General features: G+C 49.8%; 1 protein-coding gene across 1 annotated transcript in view; it reads right to left on the bottom strand.

Annotated features, from left to right (window-relative positions):
• ZMAT4 (zinc finger matrin-type 4) overlaps nucleotides 1–22207 on the bottom strand; it is a 117437-nt gene that overhangs the window by 79111 nt on the left and 16119 nt on the right. The window contains exon 2 of the mRNA XM_044437369.1: nucleotides 10260–10349. Coding sequence (XP_044293304.1) covers nucleotides 10260–10349 — 90 coding nt within the window. The remainder of the gene's footprint in view (nucleotides 1–10259; nucleotides 10350–22207) is intronic.

The following is a 22207-nucleotide window of genomic DNA, read 5'->3' as shown; positions in this document are numbered from 1 at the left end:
CCCCCGATGTTCTCATACGGAGTGCACTGGGGCGGCTCTGGGCAGCTCGCTGCTGCTTAGGCATGAGACTGCCCAAACGGTATTTCACGGCCCTCCCGAGACGCACGTCCACCCCTCAGCCTGATCAGGCCCCATGCCGGCCGGGCTCCGTGTCTGCGGACCGTGCACACGAGCTCCCCGAGGCGCCACGGGCGGTGGCGGCGGGGCCTCAGCAGGCCCCGGACGCGGCAGGGAGAGGCCGGCAGCCTCAGAGCTATTCTTAGCCGCGGAGCTGCCACTGGGTCTAATTAGCTTGCCTAGCAGAATTATTTCCTGCTATCAGTTTAGTGGGAGGATTTATTAATAACAGTTGCTAAAAGCCCCCCAGTGTGTGATAGCCCCTTTTTATTTCCTTATTTTCATTACTGTTTAAGTGCCAGCAACCCTATCATGCATTCTTTGCCTTCAAAACACTTCCTGCGCTTGACAACTTCATGGTTGCACAGAAGACTTCCGTGGCAATCGCGCTTTGTGAAACGCAACGACGCCCCCCCCCCCCCCCCCGCCGTCCTGGCGCAGCTCTGTCTGAGCATAACAGGCACGCATTCTAGTTAATAAATGTACGGCCACCTCTGAGTAAATGCAGCTCCTCTAAAGGCCTCGGGCTGCAGTTCCAGGTGCTGACTGGAATCTCCCCTCAATGCCTTCCAGGAAGGGATCGAGCATCTTGATCTGCTCAGTCCCCCGCAGGTCACATGTGGGGCTTCAGTGGAATTGCATAAGCCCAGGCAACTACAGTTCGGGAAACTGCGGAGGATGGAAGCCCAGCGGTGACGTCACTGCAGCCGGGAAGGACGCGTTTCTGATGCCGCCAAAGACGTGGCCCCGCTTGGGACGGGGAGACGTTTGCTCAGCCCCCACTTCTGCATGGCTCCAAACGCCGTCGCCCTTTGAAACCGACACGCCAATCAGAAGCAGAGTTCTCCGATCCAAAAAGGCGCATGAAGACACACATATTAGAGGAACTAATGCCAAGAGGCATTTAGATTGGGAAGGCTGCTTTAAAAAGGTGCGTGAGGTAAGTGTGATTATGAACGTACAAGTGTCAGGGGAAATGTGTACTGACTGCCCCTTATAAATGTTAATGCAGCTTTTCAAACATCACAAAGGTTGGAACAAGCCAAACTTAAAATTGGAAAGATGGGAAATGGAGAGAAACCAGCATTAACAGATCCGTCCAACCATAGTTTGACCTACAAGATGAATAGTAAACCTCCCAGATTTGTCACTCAGATTTTAATATGGAAGAATTACCCTGCGATGGCCTTTAAGGGGACAGTCACCCACAGCCACCCCGTGATGCCCTGAAGCATTATTAGCCATCAAACATTTTGATAGCGAGAAGGGAAGGCAGGAAAATCCCTTTTGTTTTGTTTCTCTCCCTGCCGCTGCATCCACAGCATGGCTTCACAGCCTCTGTACAGCCACAGGTGCCTGATCCTGCCTCATCCTGGAAGCTAAGCAGGGTCAGGCCTGGTCAGAACCTGGATGGGAGACTTGAGTCCTGCACTGAGCAGGGGGTTGGACCTGAAGGCCTCTTAGGCCTCTTCCAACTGTATGATTTCTATGAAATAATCGATAAAGGCATGCAGCTGGAATGTTGATCCTCACAGAAAATGTTTCATGATTCAACGAATATTGTGCTATAAAATTGGGAAATGGTCTACTTGGTCCAAGCAGAACTCTGAGTATCTCATCTATCTCTATGGAGGAGACACTTCTGAACAATTTACATGGAAGATCCATGAGTTTTGATCAAAACAGCCATTTTTCTTGGGAGTCTGTGCATTCCTAGATTATAGGCCAGCAGGCAGCAAGATGAGACCAGACTTTAAGTGGACACAGTCTTCCAGATAGAGTGCATGTCCAAAATCACGGACCGTCTTTCCTAAAAGTGGACACACAGCCACCCTATATAAGGCAGCATCCTGTATAGGTATCTAGCCAAAGAACAGCTGGGATAATGCCTGCCCAAGCCTTCAGTTCCTTTACTGAGCACACCTGACTTCCGGCCAAGACAGCTTCCCAAATTCTGACTTTCTCCCAGATTTCCACGCTCAGAGTCACCTGGCCTTGTTTTAAAGTTCAGCCATTGCATTGGGATTCTATATATTTTGCCTTGCTCTTACTTTGGATGGCTTATACGCAGGCCCTGTTTGCTGCAGCTTTCAGTGCCTTGAGCCCCAAATTCCCCCTTCTGCAGCATCGCAGAGACGCGCAGTGATAAGAGTGACAAACTAAAACAGTGACAAGCTAAACAAAGCCAGCTGGGGGGGGGCCTGGCCAGCTGGGGTCCTCTTTTGGCAGAAAGTTTAATCGGAGGGCTTGCTAGGGTTTGCATCAATAAAACACAGCACAAAATATGCCTCAATGCATCCATGCGTCCAGTAGGGCAAAGCCTGCTTTTTGCCTGTTTTTGTTGTATTTTACCGAACTACATGTGTAGATCAGGCATTTTGGAGGGGGCAAGAGACACCAAAAGGCTGAAGCAACGGCAGGAGGGCCCCTAAATGTTTAGGCACTGTGGGGCTAGCGTAATATGCATCCACATCTAAAGGACAGAGGGTTTAACCCAGAGTCTAAAATTACTTCAACACGTTGCTCTGGAATGGATCATGTGCGCCAGTCCAGAATTGCACAAATTCTGAAGCCAGAATTCAGGTGGAGTAGAATTCCGTAGAGGACAAGATCACAGGCCCCTGAGGGGGGAGGGGGGACCATGCAGCACCCCAAGTTCACGCCCCTTCTTAGTCTCTCTGCACACAGCTGGGGGCTGAACCCAGGACCTGGGCGCACTGGTCCAGGGCCCTGCAGCTGAGTCCAGCAGCTCAAGGGGGGCTCTCCCCAATGGCCAGATCTGCTGTGCATGGACGTCTCCGTTTCCTAGGCCTCTTCCGTGCTACCACGGCTGCGAAGCCTGTGGCCTGGGTGCGGGGACTGGAAAGCATTTGCCAGGCACCCCCCTTACCTTAGCTGGGGGCTGGATCTGCATTTGTGGTGCTCCGCAAAGCTGTGCCCCCTCACGCACTGGCTCCCTTCCTGCATCACCAAAGCATTGCAAGGCAAGTCCATGTCAAGGTCCGGGATGGCAAATCAGCCACATCTGCGCTCACAGAAGGAGCCTTGAATTCCACCTTAGAGCTTCTTCCAAGTCATGCCTGTATCAGATTGCGAACTTCGGGGTTTTATTTTCGCAAGAGAATCCATGCGTATTTTCTCAAGGGAATCCATCAATTTTGCACAGTTTTGTAACAATTGCATTCTTCCCCCAATGACTGAAGAATATTTGAACACGTCTGTCCCAAGCATGCCTTTTGCATGCACAGAGTCCAGTTGCATGTATGCTGCCAAAGCCTACAAATCACACGCCAATTTCAGAAGTGTACAGAGCTCAGCTACAGATCAGATGCGAGTCCATATTCAGTCCGGAATGTGTAAACTGAACAAAACCAGATTAAAAATGGACTGAAAAAAATCCCAAGAGTTGCACAGTCAGTTTATCCTGGAGCAGATTTGTCTCTCTGTGGGAATAAAGATGTGAAAAAGGAATTCTCCTGACAGAAAACATGTTTACTGCTTATCCAAATTGCGTAATTATGCATAGAAAAGGAGGGGCATGTTCTAAGCTACAGGGGTTGTAAACAGAGAGACATCTTGTTAGCAGAGAGACATCTTTTTCATGCCCAGAATGGGGTTTTTTGTCTTATTACCTTTCTATTTATATCAAACATACTCTCTTCGAAGGCCCTAGGAGATGATTTCAAAGTTATTGTAAATCCGAACAATGAGAAATCTTCTGGAGCAACATCAGCTGTAATACTGCAAAGAGCCACCCGCAAAGGTCTCACTGAAACCTTGACACTTAAAAAGTGTTTTCGCTCAAAGACTCTCCCTCTTTTTCTCCATCTTGATCATGCCGACACACAAAAGATGTTTTGCCTTCAGCATCAGTGACATAGTTTCTCGTCAACCTACTTTCAGAGAAATGTGTGATTTGAAAATAATAATCATCATCATAAAAATCCTCCTGACAAATCAGGTACATCTTATCCAAACTCTTGCCTGCTATTGCTTGTTTTCTTACCACTGCCGACAAAAAAACTGGCTTTCTTTCTTCAGATGTGATACTGAGATTTATGGCAAATGTTTCATGGGAATGTTTGTAAAAAACCTTACGCCTCGCGAAATCTTCCATGGACTAATGGGAAGAAAATGCTGCATGTCTTCATTGTTCGCTGTTCAGCTGTTCAGTTGCATCCAACTACAAGCGCAACTGAAGAAGTACTATGTTCAGTTTTGGGCCCCTCCTTACAGGAAGAATATAGCCAGGTTGGAGTCAGTGCAGCGCAGGGCCACAAGGTCGGCGGCCGGTTTGCAGGGGATGCCATATGAGGCGAGACTGAGGGAACTGGGTCTCTTCAGCCTGGAGAAGAGGAGACTCAGAGGGGATCTGTTGGCGACATGCAGATATGTGAGGGGGTGTCACATGGAGGTGGGTAGAGACCTGTTCTCCCCTGCAGAGGAAGGCAGGACGTGCTCCAATGGAGCAAAGTTCAGGGAACCCAGGTTTCATTTGGATGCCAGGAAGCACTTCCTGACAGTCAGGACCCCGAGGGTGTGGAATGGGCTTCCACGGGAGGTGGCTGAGGCCCCATCGGTGACGGCGGTGAGGGCATTCCAAGATAGGCTGGACATGCTCATGATGGGCATGTCGTGAGTGGAGCCGGCTGGAGCAGGGGTCAGACTAGACGGCCCGGGAGACCCCTTCTGACTCACTCTGTTTCTCTGTTTCTAATCTGTAGGCCAAATCTCGCCACACTGTTTGATCCTGTGCCACCTCTTTCAGCTGAATACGCTCTGGTCCATATCTTCTTCGATGGAGTCCAACCTCCTCGTTCTTTGGCAGCCGGGCTTTCTCTTGCCACTGAGCATTCCAAGCATAATACCTTTGTCTAAGAAACTTAATCACAGGCCGTGACCAAAGGGAGTAAGCCTCAATTTGGTCATTTTGCTAATTAGGGAAGCATCTGGTTTAACGTGTTCTAGCACTGCTTGTCTGTCAACTTTGCTGTCCCTGGAATGTGCAGGAATTTCTGCCACTGCCATCTCTTCCTTGCATTCCACCAGTTAGAATCCCAACCTCACTATCTTTGTATGATGTGCTGAGATATGCCAGTGGCATATTTGGAAGGCCCACAATCACCCCATGGGTCCATCTCGTTTATTAGGGGATCTTGTGTGCTGCATAGACCCCGACAGACCAGGGTTTCCGAGGGACCGATCCCTGCTGGGGTCCCTCTCCAACAGCACCGGACACCGGCTGAAGGAGCTGCTCTTCCAGGTCTGAAGTCCCACGAAAGGTTGCAGTTGTTCACTTCTGCTGGCAAAATCCTCCGTTCCACCACAGAGGGAGGGCAGGAGTGAGCCAGGGGCTCCCACAGGCTGTAGATGTGGCAGAGGATTTCTAAAGAACCTCACAAGTGACAGCAGATTATTCGGAACTCCAAAAGGGGACATTTCCATCTTCCATGAAGATGAAAAAAAAAACCCCTACCGTGTAAACTGGCTTGCTTATCATTGAGCTCCAGGTGGTACGCAAATAACTGACTGCAGGGGCTGGACAAAGGCCCAACTGGGGGTGCAGGATCGAGGATCGAAGACGCAGGAATATATCCGAGTACTGGAAGACGCAGTTGCTCGAGCAACCCTTAAACGGAGCCCCATGCCCTGGCCTGTCTCTTCCTGCCTGGCAGGATCCAGCGGCCTGCCTGGGTGGGCAGAGTCAGACCAGGGCCTGACAGCTCTTCCCCAAACGCTGCCCTCTGCAGCCCCGGGCGCCGCCCACGGGGCCCCTGCGTAGAGATCTGCCACTCCTGGCGCATCGAGCGTGTTTGCTGCATGAGAATCATTTCCGGATAGATGAATATTTCATTGTGCTCCGTTTTCCCCTGCCATGCCATGATGTCTGTCTTCCTGTGATTCCATATTCAAGTCTAGACATACCGTTAATTCACAGAGCTCCTTTTTAAGTAACATGCCAGCACTTCAAAGCGCATCTTGTACAGCCTGCAGAAGGAACTAGAGCAGCCCGACGGTTTGAGGCCGAGTCGCTGCGAGGGGCACGGGGAGGGCTCGCGAAAGCCCACAGAGCTGCGGCCAGTCCCACTGCACGGGGCCCAACAAGCGAGGTGTCGGTGGGTGGAATAAAATATTTTGACATCTCTGTTCCCCAAGTTTTGCAAGGAGTGGGATTGCCTAAGAGGCTGAAAAAGCAGGCACGGACCATGAGCTGCTGAAATGCAACAATACATACCAAAAGCCCTAGAATGTCCTGAGTTTTTATCTTTCTGGGAGCAGGTATCAAATTGTGCAGAAAACGGATATGGTCACTAACTGAGATGGCTTTTCTAAACAAGGACGGCCAATGCACTGCGGTCTTTCGATCACGGTGACTTGCTCAGCAGAGCCTCCGTGTCCAAAGTCACGGATGGGGCCATTCTGCTCTCTTCGTTGGCTTTCTGGGGGCATCAGAGGCTCTGCTGATGGAAAACAAGGGACTGCATTAGATGGTCCTGAGGTGCGCCTCACGTCTTCGGACCCCTGGACCAACTGCTGGATTTCCTGGTCAACAAGCTCAGGTCCTACCCGCTGAGCTGCTGTGACCCAACGGCTGACATCCAGAGGTGCACATCTGCACATCGGTGCTATGATTTAAGGAGAAACCTGCACAAGGCTCCGTAGTGTGGAAGGCGTGGCCAGAAGACGCGTGTGCTTGTCTAGTCCACCTGTGACAGGTGCGGCTGCAAGGCCTCCCACGGCTCTCCCTTCTTAGGGTTCTTCATCCTTAAACTGGGCTTGGGATGGGCAGGTTGTCAGAGATGGGGGGGGGGCTTTAAATTGAGGACAGCCCTCCATAAAAGAGGACACGTGGCTGTCCTAAGAGGGCTCCATCCTGAGCCTGCCAATACAAAGACGCAACCTGGGAGCGGGGAAGACATGCGGAGGGGCGCTCTTGCAACGGTTCTCCTGGTGCACTGACAAAACCATGTCTGCCTTCTGCTCACCGATTCACTTGCCTCTCTGCACCAATTAGTTGCAGCCCTTTTTGTGTCCTCGGCAAAATGTATCGGGGAGGATTTTGCGATCGCATTAAGATCGCATTATGCCAAGGTTATTTCGCTTTGTGCTCGATTTCTATATATTTCTGGGGACTGCCACAGACAATAAATCTAATCACATCCACCCTCGATAGCTCTGGGGGTTGGGTTCCCAAGATGCATGTGCTGTGAAACAGTGAAGAAATCTTCCTTTAAACGATTCTTGGGTTTTAACCTTGCCTGGCACCCCAACATTTAGGAAAAACAGCGGCTTGTCTCCAAGGAAAACAACCTCTGCCTTCTACAAGAGAGCCTTCCCCTTGCAGAAGGCCCCTCACCCAGTTTTGGGGGACGGACCCTCCACCCCACCTGACAGCCCCATCCAGTTTTGCACACATGGGCCTTTCCCTGATCTTGGAGTCTGTTTTAACTGGACACCCATTTCCCCTGCTCAGTGCCTGCTTCTCTCTCTTTCCAGGATGGCCCACGCAAATGATGCCAGGCAATCAGATATCCCATAATAATACCTCCCCATGGCCATTGTTGGACATAAAAGGGGGAGATCAAGGTCACCAAAGTCACCCTATCTTCCCTCTGCTCTCGCTCTCTCTCTCTTTTTCAACAGGGTTCCCCTGAGGGCATCTTTCCCTACCTGGCCCCAGCTGGTGTTTGAGCAGCTGCTAAACCTGCCCAGCCGCCTTCCCACACCCTGCAAGACACTGAGAGGCAACTAAGCGAGGAAGAAGCATCTATGGCACTACACCCCCCCCACACACACACACCCCTTCCTCTTTCTGAATTTCACCATCTGCACCGCCAGGGCAACCCAAAAGCCGCCCCAAAGCTCCCCGGTCTCTTTTGCTCTCTCCTTCATCCATTTGTTTCCTAAACCCCTGCCATCCCATTTATGAAGGTATTAAAATAAAATAGTAAATTCTTACAGCTATACAAAACTCTCACCCATCACGAGCATGTCATGAGTGGAGCTGGATGGAGCTGGGGGTCAGACTAGATGGCCCTGGAGACCCCTTCTGTCTTGCTCTGCTTGTATGTTTCTATCCCGAGCTGAGATCCTGGAGGACTTAATTTGGTCTTGATTCCAGACTTCCCAAACTAACTGGAATGCAGCAGTTTTTCAGATGGCACATTTCTCTAAAGTTGTGATCTATTTTCTCAGTTCTACAATGCATATGCAAACATGTCACCGAAAGACTGTGAAATAACACATTTTAAGGGGAAATGCCTATAAAATAGGGATTTTAAGGGGAAACCTGCCCAATTTAAATGTACAAGTTCATGTACTTTTTGCAAAAGGTTGTAGAAAATCACAATATTCTCTTGCACGTGTGTTAGGTGTGGACACTTGTGGAACTCAAAAAGGGCAAACGCGAGTGACCTGCCCATCTTTGGCAATGAGTCTCTCTTTGGCTGCTTGCAAAGGCAGTGTTAGGACTCGGCTCATGAGGACTGGAGCCCTGCATATTCCACGTGGAGCCCCAAATCTGCCCCTCCCCCCTGCTGCTCCAGGGGTTCCTGGGTCTCCATTGCATCGGCTCCCTCCTGATGCCCACGAGCCCTTCTGCCCACGTTGTTTTTCGCCGAATCCCATGCCTTCCTCTGCCCTGTCCATGTGCTCCTTCTTACAAACAGGGAAGTCCGAAGGAAGCAGGCCCTCTAAAGACAGACATGCACATTTCAGACCATTTGTAGATGCAGAAACAGATGCAGGGAGACACGCGCAGCCCCAAAATCAAACTCAGTTGAAAGTCCCACCCGCAGCCCCTTCTTTTGTTTCGACAGATGCCTCTTTACATCCCGGCACCCTCGGTTGTCTCCACAAGCAGATGCGGCATTTCCCCAGGGAAAGGACTCCGAAGTGTGCTAGCTCACACCTAAGATCAGGCACACCTTCAGAATGCAGGCAGCTGCTGCTAAACCAAGTCAGGGCCGTGCTCTATCTAGCCCCGTATTGCCGGCACAGACTGGCAGCTGGAGATCTCACTTCACGGTGGCATCAAGGGCTCAATCCGGTGCCTTTGGCATGCAAGTGCGGCCTCCACCCCTGGGAGACAGCCCTGCCCTGCAGCATCACAAAGCAGGCACGTATCCCAGGCTGGTAGCAGAAGCAATGTGCCCATTTCACAGCCAACGCAACTGTGCCTCCACCCACGTTTACAGGTGTTGACTGGGGTTCCACTCAAGCTCTTGCAGTCCTGTGGCAATCTATGGGTGTGGGCAGAGCCATCACTCCCAGAATATAATGAGCAAAGCGTACGAATTTGGGGTTTTCTAGGGTTCCCACCTATGGCAAAATGCTTCCTGCCCACTGGATCCCCACCTCCGAGGAAAACTGCAAGAGCATTGATGGGCCACACCCAGGGCCGTCTTAGCAGCATGACGGGCCCCGGGCAAAGCAGTGCACTGGGCCCCTACGACAACTGCAACTACTGTTAATTTTGGAAGTTTCCCAATTTTCCAAGGATTAACACACACAGATTAGTATGGGGCCCATGGGCAAGTGCCCATCAGGCCCCTGCGTTAAGACAGCCCTGGCTGTGCCCAAAGGTAAATAGGCCAAAGTCCTACCCAAGCATTCCCAAATACACACACCTATTGAGTATTACAGGGATACAGGATAAATTTATCCCAGGATCTACCTAGTTCTGGACTGAGCAAGGATTCAAGAGGCAACTCTGTGGTTGAAGTCCACTCATTTCCAAGCCTACCGTGCAATTTTTGGATCAAAAAGGAAATTCGGTTTCCACATCACATGTACATTTGAAAAATGTGCATTAAAATGTGTCCATGGAGAAATATGCTGTAATCAATGAGGGGAAAATGTAAATGTTTCCAGGATGCACATAGCTGATGCGGACACTTGGGGAAAGAAGCGTGATGAAATGCAGCTTTTCAAGTGGAAAAGTCCAAGCTTGCAATTTGATATGGATTTCAGTTGGATCAAGCTTGGAGACAGAGCCCACGGAACTTCAAGTGATGTGAGTTTTGCTGATTCACACAGCCCTGGGCTATTTCCCAGGCAACCTCGGTCCTGAGCTCCAGCAGCCCCCGTGCTTACAGACGTAGCAACAACACATTTTCTACAGATGTTGCGAAAATACTCACATTTTCTGACCGCAGCTTCTTCGCGGGGCAGCCTCCGTCGAGTGGATGGAGCATATAGTAAAGCCGAACTTTGCTCGCATGCTTCCGGCTCTGTGCGGGAAAACCAAGAAACCTGGTTTCAGTGATCTCAAACGTCTCAAACGTCAGCATCAAATAAATGCTCTTGATGGCAGATGGGCAATTCTGCCTGCTTCTTGGGCTGTTTGGGATAGGAAATGCGGAGTCTGTCGTCCCATCCCTTTCTGGGATGGTGGATTAAAGGCAGGCATTCCTCTGCATTTTCCAGGTGTCCGGTTCTTTCCCCCACACAGATGCAGCATCACCACAAGACGCTGGAAGGAAACTGCCTTAGCAACAGCCATCTTTTAATGGCATCAGCCTTTTCCTCTGCCCAGTGCCAGGGAATGGCTGCTTTTACGGGGAAAAAGCTGTGGTCAAGGAAGGAAAGCAAGAGGAAGCCACAACTGCTGAAAAAGGGGAACGGCTCTCCAATAAATGTTTGGAGGGCCATCAAGGATCACTGAAATGGCTCATTCCAGCCCTCTGATTCGAGTAAAGGGTCCTTTTGGTTTTCTGTAACGTGTGCCAGAAGAAGCATCAGGACCCGTCGTGGTTCCTGGCTCTGGCGGGCATGCAGGACGAGGGCACCCGCCCCCTGAAATCTTCTGGCCGGCTTCTGGGGGATGCTTGAAAAATTCAGTCTCTGCGCATTCAAGTCTCAAGTGCCCGAATGCACTCTGGCTGGACTAATGCGTGGCCTGAAATCGCAGTTCAGTGCGATGCAAGGTTGCTCCGAGGCAATCTCCACACTCCTTCCTGGATAAATGTGCACAGGATGGCATTTTGCAATTTGGCCTTTGCAATTCCAGCACATTCTTTCTCGGCTGCAAAATCTGATATGGGCAAAATACGTTTTAAGATTGGGCAATTCTTTCTAAACACGTGTGAACATTTATTCCTAAATGTTCTAAGGAATAAATGTGTGGTGTTTAGCAGAAAATGGGTTGAAAATACATGTCTGAGAGCTGGTGCAGTGCAGTGGTTAAGAGCGCAGTACTGGGACTCAAGTGGCTTAGCTGCTAGTCCTGACTCAGCCATGAAGCTCTTTGGGTGACTTTTAGGGCACAGACTCTCAGCCCAGTCTACCTCACAGAGTTGTTGTGAGGATGAGATTTAGAGGAGGAGGAGAATTTTGTAAGCCACCCTAAGCTCCTTGGAAGAAAAAAAGCAGGGTATTAAATACATAGAAGCAGACATACATTTTATGTGGAATTTTCTCTTTAAAAAATCCCAGATCCCCGTGGAATTAGGATGGAACAAATGTATTAATGGACAGAGGAAGTCTCATCCCTCAATCCTGCTGATATTTCAGCAGGCATTGCTAGCACACATTCAAGCATAGTTTTGTAATCATAAGGTCTAGAAACTTGTGCTTTCAAAAAGATAAGAAATCTATCTGAGACTCCAAAGAAATGGAATTCTGTGCCTAGCTCAAGACATTATGCTATTCCAGCTTTCTGGAGGAAACATAGCCCCCAAGTCTTCTTGTCTTGCTCCACACTGAAGTAAGCCAGTGTGGCAACTACCCCAAGGAGAAGACAATTCCAAAGAGCAGGTCCTCGAGACATGCTTTGCTGCATTGCCTGAAGTTCCCGGTGGTTTGATAGTCGATGAAAGCCACTGAAATGTCGTGCAAGCTGTAAGCAGCTTGAGCTGAGCATCGCACCAGCCTCGGATGATGGAAAGAAATGTAATAACTGAAAAACAGGCAGGCGCACTGGAGGGTGAAAGGGCCGCAAATACCTGAGTTCAATCAAATACCTGCCTACAACCCGGGAATGAAAAATGGAGCAAACTGCCTGCACAGCCACAGCCGGGACGGCCGGAATTTCGCATGCAGTCCCAGCCGAGGGCACCATGACAAACCGAAACAGACTTGTGATGCTTAACGGATGGATTCTGCATTGCTCTTTCGAGAAACTTTGCAAAGTACAGGTCTGATCCTGCCAAGGTTAATTAACCCCAAGTCCCACGGGTCTCAGAGAGAAAAATCAGCTCTGAGTGCAGCGCCCCGGAACTGAAAGGTGACTTAAAAATGGTTAGCCGTGCCTGCATGGTGTGCTCTGTCGGTCCACGTCGCCAGCCGTGCAGCCGTGCCCGACCGTCGGCCACTCCACGGATCGTTGCTCTCCACGCCCCGTCTCGCACTCTGTTAGTACCATGAATGGAGAAACGCAACACAGCGGCAGTCCTCCGTCAGCTCCACTGGCTCCCCATCGAAGTCCGGGCTCAATTCAAGGTGCTGGTTATCACCTACAAAGCCCTTCACGGCTTGGGACCTGGATACCTAAAGGAGCGCCTGCGTCCATATTTGCCCTCCTGCCCCCTGAGATCAGCGCCAGAGGCCCTTCTCCGGGAGCCCTCCGTGAAGGATATAAGGAGGGTGAGTACCCAGAGGAGGGCCTTCTCTGCAGTGGCACCCCGCCTATGCAATGCCTCCCCAGAGAGGTCCGCCTGGCACCATCATTGTCTGTTTTTCAGTGCCAGGCCAAGACCTTTTTATTTAAACGGTATTTTAATAATTGTTGATATTATTTATTGGTTTTAAAATATTTAGCCAGGATGCTTCCAGATTTTATATGTATTTATTTGTATGTGTATTTATTTATGATGTTGGAAGCCATCCCAAGGCTTATGCGAATGGGACGGCATACAAAAATTCCAAATAAATAAATTAAATAAATAAACAAACAAACAGCCAAGCATGCAGTACAGGGGCTGGCAAAAAGCCCCCCTGAACTCTCAGGTGGTGATCCAGCTTCTGAGCATACACACGGTTGATTGCATTTTCTGGGTCACGAACTCTGCCTGCCAGCGTCTCACAAATGCAAGTCGGCGCACTCATTCATGCAAACCGGAGGCGGTCCGCTCATCCTGGCCCGGGCGCAGCCAGACCACCCTCCCCTCTCTCACGGTGTGGCGGTGAGCGCGCCGGGCTGGGACCCAGGAGGTCCGGGTTCTAGTCCCCACTTGGCCCCGAAGCTCCCCGGGTGACTTCCAGCCACCAGTGGCTCTCGGTCCAACCTACCCCAAAGGGGTGTTGCACGGATACAAGGGAGGAGAGGAGAACCTTGCGCGCAACATGGGCTTCCGTGCAAGAGGGAACCACGTCGACACGGAGGCATTCAGTGCCGGCAATTCAAACGAGCCGCTGAGGTGCGACAGCTTCCCAAATGGCCCCTTCACGGACCCGACTTCTTACTCAGGCAGGGAAACCTGAAGACCCCAGAAGGTTGGACAGATACTCCCATCAGCCCCAGTCAGCACAGGTGTTGGGTGATGGGACTGGCAATCCAGCAATATCACGTGCTTGCATTCAGAGCTTCAGATGGGTGGAATTCTTCAGGCATTCCTACCCCAAACTCCTCGGCTCCTGCCCTCCCAACCCCTGGCTGGTGCCCAAGGAATTCATTGCAAATAACTCCACCTGACCAAACTACAAGGACTGAAACCAGAAAGACTGCAATTCACACTGATATTTTTTTAAAAGAAAAACATGTTCCCAAATTACTAAGGATGGGTAAACACACAATTTTTTGCAGTCAGTGAGAATCTGTGAACACCAGTTGTAGCTTCGCTCACCTTGTTTCCCGTGTTCACTTGAACTCGTTTCTCATTTTAAGAGCATAATTTGAAAGGGGGAAATGCGCATTTCCGGAAAAAATAAACACACCAAAGTGCTGCTTTTCCCCCAGAAGTAAAAGGTTGAGACTGGCACTTTTGCGAGCAGGTTCTTCTGCTCATGGTCCTATTTGGGGTTATGAATCAGACACACTTGTATGGTCTGGGAACGTAAACAACTTCTCTGCAGCCCTATAAATTATCCATTCTCTTAGCAAGCTCAGCTGGCCAGTGCCAACAGCAATGGAGGCCCACAGGACACCTGGGAAACCAGAGGGGAAGACGGAAGACGGCTCGGCATAGGCAGCAGAACCTCAAGATTTGCAGAAGTATTAAAAACAGAACAAACCTAAAGGGGCAAAAGCTATCCAGAATGCCCTGTTCCATCACCTTAGTGCAGGCTTCCCCCACCTGGTAGCCTTCGGGGACATTTGAATTACAACTCCCAGCATCCCCATCCAGCAGTGCTGTTGACTGGGACTTCTGGGTGATGTAGTCCACACATGTCTGGAAGGCACAGGGCTGGGGAAGGCGGCTTTATTTATTATTTATTTAAAGTTTTTATATGCCGTCTTGCACAGTCTCTGGAGAGTTTACAAAAGAAATGGAACGAAAAGAACAACATACCAACAAACAACACACTGCACCTGACCATTTGTGATAAAATCAAAGATAAAACTGATTAAATATTAAAATGTTGGGAAAATAGAAAGGGTTTCACCCGATGCCAAAAAGAATAAGGCGCCGGCGCCAGCGCCAGGCAAGCCTCCCTGGGGAGCGTGTTCCAAAGTTGGGGTGCCACCACCGAAAAGGCTGTTCTCTGGGTAGCCCCCCTCCTAATCGCCTTCAAAGGGGGCTCCCACAGAAGGGCCTCTGCTGCAGATCTCAAGGGGCGGGCAGGTTTAGTGCATGTGGCTTCCTGGAAGAATTTGTGGCTGGCCAGTTAGCCCGCCGGATGACAAACTCCAAACAGGAGCACAGCAATTCAGAGATACGCATACGCTGCAACGCTTTGTTGCAGGTCCTGCTCGGCTGCTCTTGAACAGGCCCGCTGATCTCCCGAGCTGACACGGGGCGTTAGGGCCGCCTCTGTCCAGCTCAGAGCTGGAGTCGGGGCAAAGGTCCACAGCAACCAAAGGGCGATGTGGGCTGGTTTAAGGGAACTGCCGCATTTGCAGAGGCTGCAGGGAAGCATGGGGTGCTTCTTTTAAAGACGGAGGGTGCCAAAAATGGACACACATTTTAAGAAAGGGAAAAACTGCATTATACTTGTAACGTTCCGTATATACTGATAACAAGAGATGCATACAAGTCACATCTGACTTCTGCAACTGCAAGAGGTGCTCGGAGTGGTTCCCATCAGCGTCCAGACGCTTCCGATGACAGCCAACTCGCCTTGAGCGACGCTGACCAAGCCTCCGCTTGCATCGCTGCACATGCCGATTCCGTTTCTTCCCAAAGTGCTGCCTTCTTTTCAGTGGATGTCATACTTCCCATTTCTACCCTAATGCAATTTGACTTCAAAAAGTGATATAGGTAATTTCTCTTAAGATGTGCATACATTTTTAAATGTGTGTACATTTTTGGCACCCCCCCCCATACAAAGAATGAGTGCAGGGCAGCTGAATTCCTTTTCCCCGTCCTCCCAAAGTCTCCACCCCAAGGAAAGTGCAAATTAGGCAGAAGGGTGTCCGGGGCGGGGATTGGGAGTTGTTGCTTTGCAGGGAGAAGCTCCTTGCAGCTAGAAATGACGGTCTGTTCCAGGCGCACTGGGGGCTGATTTCACGCTCCTTCTCGCATTAGCCACTTTTGCATGTTAAGCGAAGCCGTTTACTTTGATTCCGCGGTGCTCGTGTTGACGCGGCCGGGACCGGCCAGGCCGCTGGTTAATTAAAGCACTGCCATCCCAGGCATCTTGCTCTCCTCCGGGCCAGGCTCATCCGCACATTTGTTTTCGGGCCTCGTTAAGGAGGCCGAAACGGGGAGCAGGAAGTGGGAACCCTCAGGGCTGACACGTCGTTGTGCCCAGCGACCGGCCTTGGCATCCCTGCAGTTCCCCGAGCTGAAGGCGGCAGCGGCAAATGCCAGGTGGGGAGAGGCCCGTCTCGTATCACGTGAGGGTCCTTGCTGGGCGCCCATATGCCCCTCTGCTCCCCACGGCCAAGTCCAGACTGCTCTCCTAATTCTGGGCTGTTACTACTCCTGGCAAGAGAGCACGGGGTGCAATGCCCCGCCAATACCAAGTAAAAATATAGAAAGCTAGCATCTCAGGCTGAAGACTAAGCTATTGTCCCTGTCTCTGATGCACTGTATTTCTGTCAAGAGGGGAAGAGATGAGATGGGCTGCGGAAGAACTTGAGAACTGCTGGAGGAAGAGAAGGAGGAGGAGGAGGAGGAGATGGTGCTGAAGAAGGAGATCGTGGTGGTGGCAATGGTGGAGAAGAGGGAGAAGAGGGGGAAGACAGCAATATCTGGTCTGGAGGAGTGGGCAGAGTGCCAAACTCAGAAATCCTACTTACCACTCAGCCATGAAGTTTACTGGGTGATTCGGGACCATTCATGGTCTCTCAGCCTACCTCACAGGGTTGCTGCTGTAAGAACAACATGGAGAGGAGGAGAACCTGATCGGCCGCCCTGGGCGCCTTGTAAGAGGAAGAAGTGCGGGGCATGAGCGTCACGCTGTGATGGGTGTGTGAGGCTGCAGAGACGACGGGGATGGTGCGGCTCCGGCAAGGAGCTTTGTCCATGGCACTTCCTCGCACTCGCCTGGGCCTGTGTCACGGACAACCGGCTTGCTCCAAATCTGTCCTTCTGATTATCTTGCAGAGCCACTGTGCTTTGAATAGCTGAATTCCAGATCACAGATTAGCCATTCGCGTGGGGGATATTAAACTGCCGTTAACGTGTGTTCGAACCTTTCCCGTCCCCTCTAACAGAAACACGCTTGCATTTGTATGGATCACAGCAACTACAGGCTAAAGGGAAAGAAACGTGTGCATGAAATAAGTGGGGGGGGGGGGGAATTCGCCTGGATAAAAGCTGCCCGGTCGCCGCAGGCGCCACACGGCTTGAAGGGAAATGGCATTTTCCCTGCTGGACCCTCAGCTGGCCTGACAAACAGGCCGGGGAGGAGACTTCCAGGATCAACCGGGAGTACCTTCCGCATAGCATCGCTGAGTAGCAGCAAAGCCCAAAGAGTTTGGGCCCAAGAACTCAAGATCGGGTGGGCTTTTGTCCAGCCACAGAAGCAGGCAGTTTCCTCGGATCGTGCTCTCCACTCCGTGCCATTCGCTAAGATGCTTCATCAAACACGCGTAAGGTTTATCACCTTCTCCAGCCACTGGCCCAATCCTGCTCCATTTCTGTTACAAAGACTCCATGTTACAGAGCAGTATGTAGAGCTGTGCAGGAAGTCCTATTTAATGCAACGGAGCTTCGTTCTGAGTGACACCAAGGGGTGCTTTTCTCGCAGAGTATTGTCAAAATTCACATTTTCCCAACTAACGTGTGGACCAGAATACCGCCTTTGCACTTCTCAAAAGGTTCTGCTACACTGATCAGTTCCAGAAAGCCCCAAAATATATACAAGAGTGAATATTTTAGGATCACACATATACAAAAGTGCATAATTATGATAAAACACACATAAAAATGGATACGTCATAGGGAAAAAACCTGCATGTATTTAAAGCTAAATTTTTACAGGTTGAGGTGGATGCTTCTTATATTCCCAGACGGATGAAACTATGGGATGGGTACTTAGAATGAACACATGAGAAACTGGTATAGACAAGAAATGGACCTGTCTGTCCATCGCAAAGTGATCATTCAACTGTGAGGTTGCAAAGTGCCACAATTACCCATGATGGAGGCCCGCTGTAAACTCACTTCCTGTTAAACATGCATACAATACAATAATTCCTTATTTGGTCATTGACCAAATAAAACACACAAACACAATTAGGTAAAATAAGGAAGATTTCCTCCTTCATGGATCACTGCCTTGTCGTGGCGAAGGGGCTTGCGTAGCTCAATGAAGCTATGAGCTATGCCGTGCAGGGTCACCCAAGATGGACATGTCACAGCAGAGAGCTCTGACAAAACATGATCCCCTGGAGAAGGAAATGGCAGCCCACTCCAGTATCTTTGCCATCAAAACTCCCGGGACAGTACCAATAGGCAAACAGATATGACGCCGGAAGATGAGCCCCTCAGGTCGGAAGGTGTCCAATGTGCTACTGGGGAAGTGCAGAGGGCTAGTACTCGTAGTGCCAGAAAGAAGGAAGCGACTGGGTCAAAGCCGAAGGGACACTCAGTTGAGGATGTATCTGGTGGTGAAAGGAAAGTCCGATGCTGCAAAGATCTATACTCCATAGGAACCCGGGGTGTAAGATCCATGAATCACGGCAAGCTGGACGTGGTCAAACAAGAGATGACAAGACTGAACATCGACATCTTAGGAATCAGTGAACTAAAATGGACAGGAATGGGCGAATTTAATTCAGATGACTCTCAGGTATACTACTGCGGGCAAGAATCCCTCAGAAGAAATGGAGTAGCCTTCATAGTCAATAAAAGAGTAGGAAAAGCAGTACTGGGATACAATCTCCAAAATGACAGAATGATCTCAGTTCGAATCCAAGGCAAACCATTCAACATCACAATAGTCCAAGTCTATGCCCCAACCACTGGTGCTGAAGAGGCTGAAGTTGACCAGTTCTATGAAGGCCTACAACACCTTCTAGAATTAACACCAAAAAAATGATGTCCTTATCATCATGGGGGATTGGAATGCGAAAGCAGGAAGCCAAAAGATAACCGGAATAACAGGCAGGTTTGGCCTTGGAGTACAAAATGAAGCAGGGCACAGGCTGGTAGAATTTTGTCAAGAGAATACGATGGTCATAGCAAACACTCTTTTCCAACAACCCAAGAGACGACTCTACACATGGACATCACCAGACGGTCAACACAGAAATCAGACTGACTATGTGCTCTGCAGCCAAAGATGGAGAAGCTCCATACAGTCAGTAAAAACTAGACCAGGAGCTGACCGTGGCTCAGATCATGAACTTCTGGTTGCAAAATTTAGGCTTAAATTGAAGAAAGTAGGGAAAAGCACTAGGCCACTCAGGTATGACCTAAGCAACTAAAACCATCCCAAAGAAAAAGAAACGCAAGAAAGCAAAATGGCTGTCTGAGGAAGCTTTACAAATAGCTGAGGAAAGAAGGGAAGCGAAAGGCAAGGGAGAAAGAAAAGATACACCCAATTGAATGCACAATTCCAGAGAATAGCTAGAAGAGATAAGAATGCCTTCTGAAATGAACAGTGCAAATAAATAGAAGAAAACAATGGAACAGGGAGGAACAGAGATCTCTTCAAGAAAATTGGAGATACGAAGGGAACGTTTCATGCAAAGATGGGCATGATAAAGGACCAAAATGGCAGGGACCTAACAGAGGCAGAAGAGATTAAGAAGAGATGGCAAGATTACACAGAGGAACTATACAAGAAAGAGCTTAACATCCCTGATAACCACGATGGGGTGGTCACTGACCTTGAGTCATCCTGGAATGTGAAGTCAAATGGGCCTTAGGAAGTCTGAGCAACAACAAAGCTAGTGGAGGTGACAGCATTCCAGCTGAGCTATTCAAAATCTCAAAAGACGATGCAGTAAAAGTGCTACACTCAATATGCCAGCAAACTTGGAAAACTCAACAGTGGCCGCAGGATTGGAAAAGGTCAGTTTACATTCCGATCCCAAAGAAAAGCAATGCCAAAGAATGTTCAAACTACCGCACCGTTGCACTCATTTCACATGCCAGCAAAGTTATGCTCACAATCCTACAAGCTAGGCTCCAGCAGTATGTGGACCGAGAACTACCAGAGGTACAGGCAGGATTTCGAAGAGGGAGAGGAACTAGAGATCAAATTGCCAACATACGCTGGATCATGGAGAAAGCTAGGGAGTTCCAGAAAAACATCTACTTCTGCTTCATTGACTATGCTAAAGCCTTTGATTGTGTGGATCACAGCAAATTGTGGCAAGTTCTTAAAGAGATGGGAGTACCAGACCACCTTATTTGTCTCTTGAGAAACCTGTATGCGGGTCAAGAAGCAACAGTGAGAACTGGACACGGAACCACTGATTGGTTCAAAATTGAGAAAGGAGTTCGGCAAGGTTGTATGTTGTCGCCCTGCCTATTTAACTTATATGCACAGCACATCATGAGAAGGGGGGGGGGCTAGATGAATCACCAGTTGGAATTAAGATTGCTGGGAGAAATATCAACAACCTCAGATATGCAGATGATACCACTCTCATGGCAGAAAGTGAAGAGAAACTAAAGAGCCTCTTGATGCAGGTGAAGGAGGAGAGTGCAAAAGTTGGCTTGAAACTCAACATTAAGAAAACGAAGATCATGGCATCCGGTCCTTTCACTTCCTGGCAAACAGATGGGGAAGAAATGGAGGTAGTGACAGATTTTATTTTCCTGGGCTCCAAGATCACCGCAGATGGAGACTGCAGCCAAGAAATTAAAAGACGCTTGCTCCTGGGGAGGAAAGCTATGGCAAATCTAGACAGCACACTAAAAAGCAGAGACATCACCCTGCCAACAAAAGTGCATATAGTCAAGGCAATGGTTTTCCCAGTTGCAATGTATGGCTGTGAAAGCTGGACCATAAGGAAGGCTGAGCGCCAAAGAATTGAGGCCTTTGAATTGTGGTGCTGGCGGAGACTCCTGCGAGTCCCTTGGACTGCAAGGCGATCAAACCGGTCAGTCCTAGAGGAGATCAACCCTGACTGCTCTTTAGAAGGCCAGATCCTGAAGATGAACCTCAAATACTTTGGCCACCTAATGAGAAGGAAGGACTCCCTGGAGAAGAGCCTAATGCCGGGAACAATAGATGGCAAAAGAAGGAGGGGATGGCAGAGAATGAGGTGGCTGGATGGAGTCACTGAAGCAGTCAGTGTGAGCTTAGGTGGACTCTGGGGATGGTGGAGGACAGGAAGACCTGGAGGAATGTTGTCCATGGGGTTGTGATGGGTCGGACTCAACTTCACGAGTAACAACACCATCAACAACAACAACAAAAGAAAGATTTCAATTAGATAAAATTAAAAGGGAAAGACAGTAATTCTAAAATTTGTGTTAATTAAGATGGAGGAATACAATTATTCAAATAAAAGTCAAACAACATTTAGAGTTGATTCTACAGTGGACTGTACAGACGATTGAACAGTACTTGGGTGTAGTCAAAGAGATAAAATCAGAGAGAAGCATCTGAAGATAAAAAGAATCTGAATGACGAGGTTATTTAGAGAAGGGTGGGAATAACAGTTCCTCCATAGAAAGGGCAAACGCATAAGGCTGGGCAGAACGTCCCTTGCAATCCGTAGCACCGGTCTGGTGCCCCACTGCTTTCCGTGGGGCTGATGCATAAGCCTATATCCACTGCAAGTGGGGCTCCAGCGCGGGTAGCAGATTCCGCTGCTTCTGACAACCAGCCCTGGCCACTTGGGCCCGACTCCCTGTCTTCATGCATGCTTGGGGCATTCATTTTGCTCTACTAAGAAGCGAGGGCTGCCAGTTCGAATCACCCCTCTCCCCTAGCACAGCGCTGCTTCAGCTGGACAGGATGCGTGCAGACACACGGGCCAAGCAAGCTCTCCCCACATCTGGAAAGGCACGGAGAGTCAGTGCAGGGAGCAGGGGCCTGGTCTCACTGGGACCGTGACCCCGCAGAGAGAGCGGCCCTCCGTTTCCCACACGGCATCAAAAGCCCCAGTCAGAAGCTGCTGCTTCATCCTCCAGGGAAAGCATCGAAGGGCCCATGTGGCACCTGCAAGTCCTCGGCCATGCACATGGTAGGCCTGCCATGAGCGGAGCCAGCTGGAGCCAGGGGTCAGACTAGATGGCCCGGAGGCCCTTTCTAACTTGTTCTATTTCTGTTTCAATGGCCATTCCTCCAATTATTACTACAACTACTACTACGATAAGCAGCAGCAGTTTGTTGCATTTATAGGCCTCTTATGAGGAACCCCAAGCAGCTTATATAACTCCATTTTATCCTCACAACAACCACCCTGTGAGGTTGGCTGGGCTGAGACTCTTTGACTGGCCCAACACCACCCAGTGAACTTCATGGCTGAGTGGGGACTTGAACCCAGGTCTCCCAGCTCCCCGGCCAACACTGGCTTAGGCAGATAGCAGCGGTTGGCTCAGGCACTGGATGCTGAGTCGTGTAGTCCCTGGCTTAGCTG

Source organism: Varanus komodoensis, unplaced genomic scaffold (genome assembly GCF_004798865.1).
Source record: "Varanus komodoensis strain SLA01 unplaced genomic scaffold, ASM479886v1 scaffold30, whole genome shotgun sequence".
Classification (NCBI taxonomy): Eukaryota; Metazoa; Chordata; class Lepidosauria; order Squamata; family Varanidae; genus Varanus; species Varanus komodoensis.
Note: the sequence above shows the minus strand (reverse complement) of the source record. Positions and strands in the feature narration are given on the sequence as shown.